General features: G+C 35.7%; 1 protein-coding gene across 2 annotated transcripts in view; it reads right to left on the bottom strand.

The window, feature by feature from the left end:
* Positions 1–629: 629 nt before the first annotated feature.
* SYT14 (synaptotagmin XIV) overlaps positions 630–13,289 on the bottom strand; it is a 59,864-nt gene continuing 47,204 nt past the window's right edge. The window contains exons 5-7 of one of the 2 annotated variants that reach the window (XM_009330170.1): positions 5,257–5,446; positions 2,091–2,147; positions 630–943 (exon numbers count right to left, since the gene is read on the bottom strand). In XM_009330170.1, the coding sequence (XP_009328445.1) occupies positions 630–943; positions 2,091–2,147; positions 5,257–5,446 (561 nt within the window). The remainder of the gene's footprint in view (positions 944–2,090; positions 2,148–5,256; positions 5,447–13,289) is intronic. The other variant, XM_009330171.1, reaches the window with a different exon arrangement.

The following is a 13,289-nucleotide window of genomic DNA, read 5'->3' as shown; positions in this document are numbered from 1 at the left end:
GAAACATTAGTTTGATGTCAAAGTTCACCTGATGCCCAAATGCTAGTATTTTTCAAACCAACTGCATATCAAAAAGTGAAAACTTACTTGTACTAAGCTCCTGGAAACTCAGTGTAAAACAACAGTATATTCGTATTTGCTATATTACTAAGTGTTCTCCACCGGTGGTTTTTTTTTCTTTTGCTCTTCAGATCATTAACTTTTTCCCAAAGTGCAAATTATTGACCTTTAATCTGAATGCAGGCAGGTCAGAAGCTACAGTATTAGAGCAATACAAAAAGTACACAAAGAGGAGCTTACATTAATTTGGAGAACTTTACATAAAATGTTTCTGAATTGAAAACCACAAAACAAACCCAAACAAATACAGCATCAGGTGGATGGGGGAGAGACCGCTAACGTATCTGTGTACAGCAAGGCTTCTCTGACACCAAGGAAGTATCTGACACTAAGTGAAGATTACATATTAAATCCCACCATTTTGCATGTTGTGCATTCTTTACGAAGGAATGTTGACCTCAATTTTCATTTTTTACTTCCACAGCAAATCTGTTGATTGTGACTGGGGATGATCATCTTCTTGAGAAACCAAACTCCCTTAAAACCTCAACTGCACTTTGTACCATCCATTACGATTCCAGTAAAGTATGCCATCTACATACTTGCTGTCCTTTAGATTCTTTCATTTCAGTCCAGTGATTGAGTTCATCTTCTCCTGAGCTGTTGAGGCCTAAGGAAATCCACCCTATCATCTCTTTTCGTTTCATGCTGCGCTTATTATATACAGACAGTATGAGCGTCACATCTGAAAGCTGAAACAGTGCCACTTGGAAAACGAAGGTTTCTTTGTATACTGGATTTGGCTGTCCTCGGCGGATTGAAGTTTTGCATTTGGACATCTCTTGCCCCATCGAGTTCAGCAGTGTTAACTTAACATATGTATCTACAAAATAAATCATATTTTGGAATGTCAGGTATCTTAAAACAAAAGTTTTTGAGAATGAGATATTTACAAGACACAAGGATATGGTGTATACCAGGCTGACTGAACACAGCTTAGTTTAGACACATGAAAAGATGACAAGGAAGCAAAATATTACAAACACAATAACAAATTAACTAGCTTCAGTACTATGTAAATGGGTTGTTAAAGGTATACCTCATAATCCTCTTCCCGTTGACCCCCCTTATTTGTTCTAAACAAACTTAAATTGCATTAACACTTAGCAAGCTCCAACTAGCCACAACACTGTAAAGCATACCACTGAATTTTCTGAGAATAAGAATAAACAAAGTAGAATGAAGGCAACTAATGAAGAGAAAAAAAAAGAACATTGATGTGCAGTGATGATATCAAAACAGCCAGAATGAAATGCTTAAGAATAATCTCTGCATGGATGTGGTTCTCACTTTGGGCTTTCCAATTTTATTTATTTTAAAGACTAAAATGTAGCAAAGTGTATTCAAAGGTGGAAGTTTACACAATACAAAAAACTTCTTAATCCCTAGATTCATGAAGGAATACATTTAATACACCTTTAAAGAGAAATAAGTTTTTGCATCATTCAATATGGTTGTTTAAAACATAGCTTGTACAGTGCTCTTAGGAAATACATTTAAGAAGCTGATGCAAGTAAATGTGGTTAGCACACATTGGCTGTTAGTATTCGGGTATAAACCTTTATTTGTAAAGCTCTATTTTCATTTGATTAGAAGCACCAAGCCATGTTCCTGCAGAAGGATGTGCATTTCATGAATTTGTAAGATTGATTTTAAGAAATATAAAACTGTATGAAACAATCTGTTTTTCGTTCTTTATTCCTGTCATATTCAAGTTAATGAATAATATCACTAGAAGATTGGAGTTTATGTAAAAAGATACACATCGAATATTTTCACTTTGCAGGTACACTGAAATCCCAACATCCATAATCAGAGATAAATGCAACTTTTGCATTAGGGAGTGCCACAAATAATAAAGATACACTTTTATAAACCAATATGGTGGGCAGCCGTGGATAGCTTTACTGCTGGCAAGTTTTCTTTTGCATGAAAAAGACAACATCCAATTAGTTTCTACAGGAACTCACCTCGGATTATATAAACCTGTCCACCTATCAAGTGTTTTAGACAACAGAACAGTCCGTCTGACAACAGGGGGTGGAAAGCAGTAAAAGAAATAATGACCAGATGTCAATAGTTGGGTGAGAGAGGATCAAAGGTTAAAGTTTAAGAGGAAATACTATTCACTGGAGTGGAAGAACACAAAACCTTAGTAGCACAGATCAGAAAATGGATTGAACAAAAGGATTGTTAGGTAAAATTTAATGAAATGAAAATTTTGTGCAGTTTTTGTGTAATCTTTAACAAAAATTACACCTCTTACATAATGGGTTATCTTAGCACTAATAGCTACTGGGTTCTAAAGCACACTAAACATAGAAAGAATCATGCAAACGATTAGGTTACAGAAGACTGGGTAAAAAATCACTATATCCTTTTTATCAAACCTTATGCTTTTTCATGCAAACTCCAGCATATTAAGAGAAACTGCACACAGTAATTATACTTCATATATTAAAAGCAATAAAATGAAAAATCACTGAACTGAAAACTAAGCTGGTTTTGCTCTTAGCTTTCATAATTACAGATATTTGATTGTAGTACTTCAGTTCTTGAGTAGTGATGGACTTGGGCACGAGAATGGCTCTCATCTAATCTCTAAAAATACCTGAGAGATGCTTACATCTGAAATTCAACTATGGGTCTCTATTTAAAATGTAAAGATCTCACTTGTTAAAATCCATGTATTTATGGATTTAACATGTGTTTGCATGCATACACACACGCGCGTTTAATGTGCAAAAGCTCATACCCCGTTTCAACAAAATTTTAAAGGATACTAAGAAGCATCTCTTTCTCAGACAAAATATTAACTGTCACACAGGGAAACGAAGACACATTCTAACATCAAATGTTACTGCCTGCAGGATTTGGCCTATTTGCCTGTACTTAGTTGCTAAATGAGTTACTATAGAACATAAAAATATGCAGCAGAGGAGTATATACTACCAAGAAGCAGAAACGTAGGACTAAATCCGTATTTGCTGCAGAAGCATTTCACAAAAATTGCATAGGTTCACAACTCCTAGACTACAGAAAGGATCGCATGTGGGAAAGAAGAATTGCTTCCCTTTCTATCATAGTTTCTCAAGACCTGAATGAAAACTGACCTGTGCATGTACTTTGCAGCACTTCTCAGGATTTTGGACCACTGATGCTCCAAACAACAAATCTGAGCAGAGCGTTTCATCATCAACCCTACGGGCCTTAGTTTTCATTTTGTGGAAATGATGGCACAGAGAGAGGCTGGTACGTGTCCACAATGCAGTTGACAGGCAGTTAGGAAATGGCAGTGGTATGCACCTGGGTCCAGGAGTTTACAAGGTGCTGCCACTGCCGGCGGGGGAGGGAGACGGCACAAAACAGCCCACAGGAGAAATGTGGATTCCACAACATTCTGTGCATGGTCTTACCAGACCCAGAAAGTGCATTAGTTTCCAGCTTTCTAGAAACAACAGAACTCCAAACCTGCATTTGCCTGAACAGAACCGGACTATTATTATTGTGAACACCAAAACTTCCCCCCATCCTTCGCAGGGGATGACAAAAGGTAACACACAAGATCTTGTGTGTTACCACAAACTCCAAAAAGGTTAGACAGAACACGGTATTACAGGGCTATGTGCCATGTTCTATGCTGCTTTCTTGCAATCTGAAGCAGATTTTTGACCCCAGTGACACACACAGCTGTTAGCTAGACTGCATGGGCCCACAGGGCACATTTTGGGAATTAACATACCAGGGAATGAACATATCCGTCTTCAAAACAAGTACTGAACCCCCATCTAACTTGCATATTCTAAATATTAAGAAAAACTTGGCTTTCTCTAGAGATTCCAGAAAGATAAGCATAAGCCACCTACTGTTTTTTGCTTTAAGGGAACACATAGTCCCTTCTCTCCAGGTCTTCTCTCCTGTTCATTCCTTCCCCCACCCCAGTGCCCTTGGGCCTTCTTGGCTTTCCCCATCTATTTCTATGCTTTGTCTCCAAATAGGTGACTCGGGCAGCTACCTAATTATATAAAAGTATTAGAGATTCTTCTTTCGCCTTCCTTCTCTGGCTACATTAACAAAGTCTGGCTCCATCAGTGTGAAAAGTATAGAGAAAGCAAAGCAGAGTAAGGCTGAGCCAAATGTAATGAACGAATGGAATAAAACATGGGTCAAGAAAGAAAGAGGAGATCATCAATCTCAAGTTGTTTGGCTTACTTCCTAAACTCTGAACACAAAGTGAGATGTGCAAACCACTTATAAAATGTTGGCAGCCTGCTACATAATCTAGTAGTGTCAAATAACCTGCTAGTGCCATACAAATCTGGATATTAAGAAACAGAAAGAGGGGCTAAAACCTGAGCCTCCAGACAAAACCAAGAGGAACAGGTAGGTATGTCTGGCTACAACTTAAGTAAATCAGACTCATCATCTAAAAAACAATAAAAAACAATTTTTAAAAAAGTTTGTTACTGAACTTTCTCAAGCTATATCAAAGAATTAGAGACAGTAAAAACATTCTGTGTGTGTGACATTCCATCTGGCTCCAATTTAAAAGTATATAAAGTTCACAGATATTTCACACAAATGTATTTTTGAGCAAATGCTTGAACACACAGTTCAAGTCCTTTCCAATGATGAACATTCCTTCTGCACAGTATATACGCCAAAGGTCTCAATTTGTTTCTCTGTTGTCTTCACTGACATTCCCAAGCTACATATATTACTACCACATAAGCAATTAAAGACGGCAGTACCAACCCCTCTAGGAACAGGAATAACTGTTCAGAGTGTTTATATTAATATTAGCTGGCATGTACTTTCTCTTTAAACACCAACTTTTTATTCTTGGCCTGTGATGTGAGGCATTAGTAATTTAGCAATTAATCATTATGATAAAGGTAATTTATTAGTCAGTCATCATGAAAAATTAAAACAATCTTGTCAACTTACAATTAATATTTTGAATTTTAGATTTTTGCTATTTCCCAACTGACTAGAACTATAAAACATGAAACAGATTAGTTGATGATTGCTCTATTTCATTTTGATTGGGTAAGACTAAATGATAGGATTGAAGTCCTTGCTACCGAGAGCCCCACCAGTACAGATGCATTAGGATGAAAAAAGATTTTCACTCACTGGGTGGTCTGTTCGCTGCCAAGTTTTTGAAGTGGCTGCCTTTTATCACTTCTGCTGATAATCTTCCAGTTGTAGCATTATAAAGGAGGCCAATAAGGATTTCTGGAGCTGAGCCATGTACCAGAGACTGACAAGAGGAGGTACTTTCACTGCAGGACACTTCTGACATGCTCATTTGAGAGTCACAACCCTACAAAACAGATAAAAAGTTCTATGTATTTTATGCAACGATGTTACTGGGAAGTCAATTTTTAGAATAATGTACAGAAAATTAGGAAAGCAATGTACTGACAAGAAGAGAACTTCCATTCAGTTACCCAGTAAGAAATGTACATCCTTAATATATCCTCAGTTCGCACATGTTAGAGGTAACAAAGACTAAAGCGGTCCAGAATTAAAATAATTCTTAATTTTGTGTTTCCGTTACTTCATAATTCAGGAGAAATAATAGCTGAAGAGCAGCCTTTATGGTCCCTATTTACTTCAATTACTAAGATAAGACCTGTAACATAATTTGTCAGCATCCTGGAGAACATTAAACATTGGATCTTTTACTTTCCAAAAATGGAAAACACTAGTAGAACTTTGAAGATAATATAATGCAGGAAATTCTTATTCATCCTTTGTAAAGGTTATTCTCTAGACTGAGAATTTATGAGTAGCAAAATAACAGAACACATGCAAATAGAAAAATGCACTCTGTCTAGAATAAATTAGCTTACAAGGAATTTAATTGATCCAGGGATACGGAATTGCAATAGACCCTTTGTCTTGGGTGGGAGAGGAAGAATGCCATACTAAGGCTCAGCAAGTGACACTTTAATTTTCACTCCGCAAGCTTCCAAGGAATTCAAATCTCTCATGCATTCTCACCATGTCACATCTTTGACGGGAGCTTCTAATATTAATTTTTATCATTTTAACCCCTCATTACTGGCCTTAAAAAAAGAAAAAAGTTAGACTAATGCTAATCATACCATAGTTGTTCCTACTTTCATTTCTTCATTTCATACACTGGCACGTAGAGTTGTACCACTGAAAACAAGAAACTGGACGGAATCTAGCCAATGGCAGGGCAATTTACTTGGTAGCCGGGAAGAGACTTTTGAATTATCAGTACATCCCTTTACGATTCTCTCAGAAAAAACATAAATTGGATCCACAGATTTTTCAAATATGGCTTGACTCATTTGGGAATCTGGCAGCACTCTTTCAAGGAGTCATGATGATTTTGTGAAGCTGATTCTTCCAGATTCCAAATGTCTCTATCATTTCCAGCAACAGCTGACATGGGCACGAGATCAGTCCTAAAACCTAAATAGCACAAATCCTCATCAAGAGAAAAGTTAACTTTAAAAGCAAGTAACTTAATCTGACATATAAAGCCCAAATGCATTACAGAATGTCAAATTATAGAAGACATGATACCTACAAGAAGAAATTATGAACCTACAATAATATCCTTCATACTGACATTTTAACTAGTTCTTCTCAATAGAACATTTCCAAGAAGTCTGGCAGAAGTTTCAAGTGGCAACCCAGTTCCTCATTAATAAACATTCACTGTTGTTAGCAAATGTATTCTTACTACTAAAGAAGGACCTCAACAAAATTCTCTGACTTCCATCCCTCAAGCTGCAAATTCTGAATTTTAAATCTTTGGTTATTTCTCCAAAAGTTCTTTATTCAATTCCAAGAATAAATTTCAAATGGGTTGCAAATTGTAAATTGTTGAAAATGAATTACAAATATACATTCGTTCTCTGGTTGTTGGCACTCACAAAACAGGAAACTTTTGATTCCTAACTTCAGCAGCAGAATACAAAATGGAATGTTTAAAAGAAAGATGACTTGATTCAGCCGTCACAGTACACACTGCACACTTGAAAGCCCCAGCCTGTCACAACTGCAGCTATTACTTAAGTTTTCTGGTCTTTTAAAATTGTAACACATTACCCCTATGGTGTTTATTCATCTTATTATTTTGTTGGGCCAGGAATTTAACCACGGTCGACCTGATACTGTTCAAAGCTTAGGTCTCAAATTTGATTGTGATCATGCTGCAAGTCTACAAAAAAGACATAACACAGCAAGCAGCTGGGTAACACTCCCTCGCAAACCATCAAAGGGCTTTGACATCTGTACTGAGAGAAGGGCACTTTTTCCTAGTTGTGACTTATGTGTACAGTTTACTGATGTTCTAACAGGGACTCGGTCTAAATCGGTTTATGACAGTTAAACTGATTACAGTGGGTACCAGAATAAGGTTTAGAATGCTAGAAATAGGAAATAGTAAATGAGTGATGACTGAGAGGGAATGAGTCCTGAAGTACCTTGAAAGAGAAGACAAGTAGCTTCTGTGTGATATAATAGAGAAGGGGGAAAACAATTGAAAAATGAAAAAAATGTGATATTACAAAGTTACATAAGGATGGGCTAGAAATATCATTCCTTTACAGCAGAATCCTGAGTGGATGTGAGAAAGACAAGACTGCATTTGTCAAGGCCAAAGAAAAGGATCTCACTAGCTGAATGGAGGGATAAGAAGACCAAGGTGATGCTTCAGGTCTGTAAATGGATGGGAATGCAGCTAAGTGGCTGTACCTTAGAAGTGCTGCACAGAAAGAATTGGTAGGTGTAGCTTTGATGAAAATCTGGAGAGAGGGTCTAACTTAAATGTTTTGCTGCACTGTTTTCTAAAACAAAATATTTTGCCTTTAAGACAGGTGGCAGGTCTGAAACAAACAAAAGCATGTTGTTTAATCCTTAGTGTATACTAAACTTATGAATCGACTTCCTCCAAAAAGTTGTGGTGACAGAAGTTTAAAGACATTAAAATAAAGCAACCAAGTTCACTGAAGAAACAATCCATACAATATTTTATTTTCCATTTCACATTAAAAAAAAGACTCCAACTCATTTTGTTTCATGCTAACCCAAACATATTTGAAAAAATACTCTGCTTTTCAGTTATGAACTGGAAAATCCTAATATAAAAGACAGTGAGACATTAAGAAGAAAAATGAAGCAGTGAGGTGCGAAGCAGATTAGAAGACAGACTGATGTTACTGGGTAAAAACAGGGTTAAATGACATAAACCAAAGTATAATTTCTGTGTCTATGATAAGGGAGAAAACAGAATTTGGGGTAAGTAGGCAAAAGACATGAGAAAAAGGGGAAGGTGTGGTAGTATTTTGTCAGTTTTCTTTTGAAAGAAAACAGAAAGATCCTATGAGGAAGAGAAGAAGAAACAGGAATCAGGGAAGGTAAGGAGACAGCTGAGATCAACAGGGCTCAGATCAACAACTGAAGAAAGACTTTTCATTGCAGGACAGTTAAAATCAGGGATACTGAGTATTATTAGATGTCTTCTCAAAAGTATTTTCTCCAGCACAGTTTATTGTTCACATAGGGGAAACCCATTCACTGTTTTAAGTAAGGTATTCTGTGATAATCACGTCTGTTGGTAAGTAACCTGACTTTGTGTTAAGTCCATAAGCTGCACTAGAATTGAAAATAACAGGTTTTCAAGTCTCTGTTTAGAGGTTTTTTTCCTGTTTACATAGTCAAAATTCAAGAGTGCTAACAAACTCATCAATAAAAAAGCAAGACAAGAAGTTACATTTTTACCTGCGCAAAATATAAGCTTCATGATCATGTGTCAAATTATAAAATATTAACACTGAAATTGCTAATTGGTACAACATGAATATAAACTTAGCTACAACGAAGCTTTCATCTCATGACAACATTACAGTGCTACCAGATGCTTTTCGTCTCCATACAGATCTGCATTCAATCTATCTGTAAATCTATCTGTAGGCTACTTCGATACTGTAGCTTCACTGTGGGAAACGTACTATTTAGACCAAAAGTTACTATTTGTTTTAAATAATCTGTCTACGTAATTTTATTTTTATAACTCTTCCCTCTCTTCCTCTATAAACATTGTGTGTATTTTAATAAGCAGGGAAAAAAAAGGACTAAGTTCCATAATAGCAAAAGCCTTTCAAGGCCTAGTAAGAACTGTTGTAAAATCTTAAATGCAGATTTTTAAGAACTTAGATGAACCGTCAAGGTATTGATGATCTGGCCGCAGTGCCAGGAGCTGTCTCTTGAGGTTGTCTCCAGGATATTAATGCTAAATCTCTAACCTTTTTTTGTCAATTTAGCCATAACAAAAATATATTATTAACAGTAAACACAAGCAAAAAAACATTAGGTAAAGTCTATTCCAAATATTTGGTTCAAAGGTCTGTATTACTACAGTAAATTACAAATTTTCAGCTTTTCAATTTTATAACACAGAGCTTTGCGCAAAGGACCTAAACCTTTCCCATATACACCACAGGATAGTACTCTGCTACAAAGTTAGGTGGATTTTATTTGATCAACCCTTACAAGAATAGGTGCTTTTGACTGGATTATGAGAGTAATATGTGTTATATTCTACAAAACCTTAATTACTAATTCTCCAAACTATTGTCCTTGATGACTTCTTTGCATATATTATATAGTGAAGAAACATCACTTTTTAATAAATATATAACAAAAACATTCCCATTAAGTGGTATTTGTATTTCACCTGTTCCTATTGTACCAAAGTTGGCAATCAAAACCAGAACGCTCTTTTTTCCCTAGTGCTAATGGAAGTGAACACATATAATGCATGATGTCAGACCTGAACCCCTAAGAAGTATTTTCAATAATCTTTTTCGCTGCTCTCTGACAACATAGAGAATCCTCTATTTGCAACAATGATAATATATGTAAAATGTATTTATTTGTCTTCCTGCACCATAATTCCATGGAAACAGGATATTTGTGACTTACATATTCATCTCCTACTGTTGTTTTTCTATACCCTGAAGTTCTGCTTATAAATTCTGCTTTTAAGCCAACTGGAGTTAATCACAGGGAATAATGTGGCCATGCTCTGAGGGCAGTTAAAAGTTCATTCTCCTCATTGCACAGGTTAAAATCATGCTTCTGCAGGCTTACGAAACAAGAACATCTGATTCTCTTGGCTTTTCAAAATATACACAGGAAAGATGAAACCTTGCTGACAATCCTTCAGCAACAAAAATCTGATTCACAGCATGTTACTTGTCAAAATGTCTTTCTCAAATTTTAAATGTTAATGTTATACCACTAATCTCTTAAAGAACTTTTTTGCACATTACTTTCTTCTACTTCTGTATCAATACAACTGAGAGGTGAGGGAAGGAAATTTGAATCCTAGTAGGCAAAAGAGGGAACTGAATCCAGGTCTCCATTTTAGACAAAAGTACTCATCTCTCTTCCTCACCAGCCCAGTGATGAACCCTGAAGCTACGGTTCCACTTTGAGGCAAAAGCTTGCTGAGGTGATGAAAGCACTCAGGCACCAAACAGGCTCCAGACCAGCTCTTAGCCTGCAGCCCATCCCCGACTTCTGCTCCGAGAGCCAGAGAGGAGGTGAAAACTGAACCTAGAGGCTCCACATCTCTCATTATTAGCATAAGCACTAGATACTTTACAAAAACATGTTTCAGAGCTAAAGTACTTTCGAAAAGATGTCAAGATCATTCCTGGGAAAGAGAACTTAAACCACCTGAAGAACTCAGCCCTGAAAACAAAGGGATGTAAAATAATTAGGGATGTCAAAGAATGGAGCTTTATAATTTTGAATTCTGGCATCTAAATCCCACTTACGTGCTATACTGGACACTTCGATGCTTTTGCAGAGATGTTTGCCTCAGTTCCTCATCACTTCTGCTTCTGTTTCCCCTAACTCATGGAAGAACTGTGAGGATCGATACACTTGAAAAAAGGAAGTCCTCAAAAATATGAGACTCATAATAAAACAGTTCTTTAAACTAAACAATTGATATTCTTTCTGTATACTAATACCTGCTGAAGTATCAACTTTTTGTTTCTAAAGGTAGAACTCAAGTGTTACATGATGCTCAAAACAATATTAGATGTTTGAAATATTCAGATTATTAAGCTTAATAAGAATAAAATTTAGCAAAGATGTTGCAAAATAAGAATTAAATGAAGAAGCAATTGCCAAAAAGGTCTTTTTTTTTTTTTTTTTAAGGTTTCTTTCTGTACTGTATACCACTGTCATTTTGAGGCTTTGGCAGTTTTAAAAAATACCTGATTTTAAATGGTGTCAATCTGGATGTTCTAGGGGTTTGGGGGTTTGCTTTTTTGTTTTGCTTTGTTTTAAAGAAAACCAATACTTTTGAAATCGTACAAAGCTACCTATCTTCACAACATGTTAGGGAGGAGATTTCAATTCCTATTGTAGCTGGCTGTCCTGTATAGTAAAATTAAGAGAACACATAGTTATCAGTATTTTGCTTTAAACTAACAACCTGAACTTGCAAACATTGAAACATATCGTTTTAGGCATCTCACAAAGATTCAAGTTTAGGAAAGCGTTGTTATTTATGACAGGTAATTATCTGGTTTTTTTTGCTTAATAGCTTCCTTGAAGCACGTTCCAATTAGGTATAATGTGCATTTTTATTCATGTACTTAACACTTTACTGTATTAATATCTAAGTCAATTTCAATCACAAACATGAAAGTAAATATTCTAATAATATTTCCATTATGCAACTTGATTTTAGGAAACAAAACATATTTATTTTGGGTAGAATGGCATGCTTTAAAAATTACCAGGATTTCCTATTCAAAAATTCCAATTTAAAAATCTTTAGCAAATAAATACATTCAACACTGATGGTATTCACATCAAATATGGAATTGTTTTGATATTACACTACCATTAATGTAGTTGAAAATCAGATTCTCTGAAGTGACAAAAACATTTCTCATCAAAAGATTCTGCTCTACCTTGTTTTTTACTCTCAACAGAAAAAAACTTCTGCATGCAGAATTTTACAAAACCCATTGTTTTCTCACAGATGAAACACTGGAAAATGGAGATCAAATGAAAAATAATAATTCTTTCATTCACTACAATCAAGGGACTAAAACCTTAAAAATTCTATGCACAGCTTTAATTTACCATAGATACTATAATGTACAGAGTTATAAAACCTCCTTAGATACATGATGATACTACACAAATTTAAAGTAATTTAAAATTAATTTATTTTAATAAAAATTAAAACCTTTGTGGGTTTTCTAATAAGAATACAGTATTATTAAAATAAGGTTTGTTTTCAACTTTGGCATACCATAATTTAGTCATAAAATGAAACTGACAAAATAAAATGTATATATTCTTAATGACGGCAAAACAACATTCCACTTTCCTGAAAGATTTTGAACACGTTCACAGCAAGATTTCTGTGTTGCTTTTCATACTTCATGAGAATTTACTATTAGTACTTTGTGTCTAAAAGTTTTTAAAATTATCAGCTCTGCAGAACAAAACATTAATTCTCTACAGAAAAGGAAACATTTTAGGTTTTCCATAGCTTCTATTTGTCTGCATTTAAATTATACCTTTGGCTTCCTTGCCACATTACGAAAGGTCACCTAGTTGTTCCATAGACTTAATGGGCCTGCAATTTGCACAGCAAACCCGAGCAGCAGTGCAGGCAATTGGAAATGAATGTACAATGGAATTTACAGCATTTACAAAAGTGCTCTGTTTTTACATTGCAAAAGTCTACCAGCTTTTTATACAGTCATGGGCGAGGGGAGGAAAAGAGGCAAGAGGCCTTTTATTATAGAATTCTGTTTTCTGAGATAAGACGTGTAGCATAAAGAAACATTCAAGCACTAAAAGCTGTTAGATGTTTGTGCTAGCAATTTAGTTAAGAACATCTGACACAAAATGCAGACATTTTACCTGCACTCCTGATGAAGCTATGCTAACAGCTCCTACCCAGACTCACTCACACCTCCCCCTCTCTTTACTCCCTGTCAAACTTGTAAGACCACGGAGGTGTTACTGTGGGACAGCTTCCAAGACCACAGACTTCTCTAAATGACAATGCTCTGTCCAGATGGAGTTACTCTCTATGCTCATTGGGGACATCAGTGACAAACAATTTCATTTTTCTCTTTCTC

The sequence above is a fragment of the Pygoscelis adeliae genome, unplaced genomic scaffold (assembly GCF_000699105.1).
Source record: "Pygoscelis adeliae isolate BGI_AS28 unplaced genomic scaffold, ASM69910v1 Scaffold308, whole genome shotgun sequence".
NCBI classification, from domain to species: domain Eukaryota; kingdom Metazoa; phylum Chordata; class Aves; order Sphenisciformes; family Spheniscidae; genus Pygoscelis; species Pygoscelis adeliae.
This window is presented reverse-complemented; position numbering and strand designations above follow the sequence as displayed.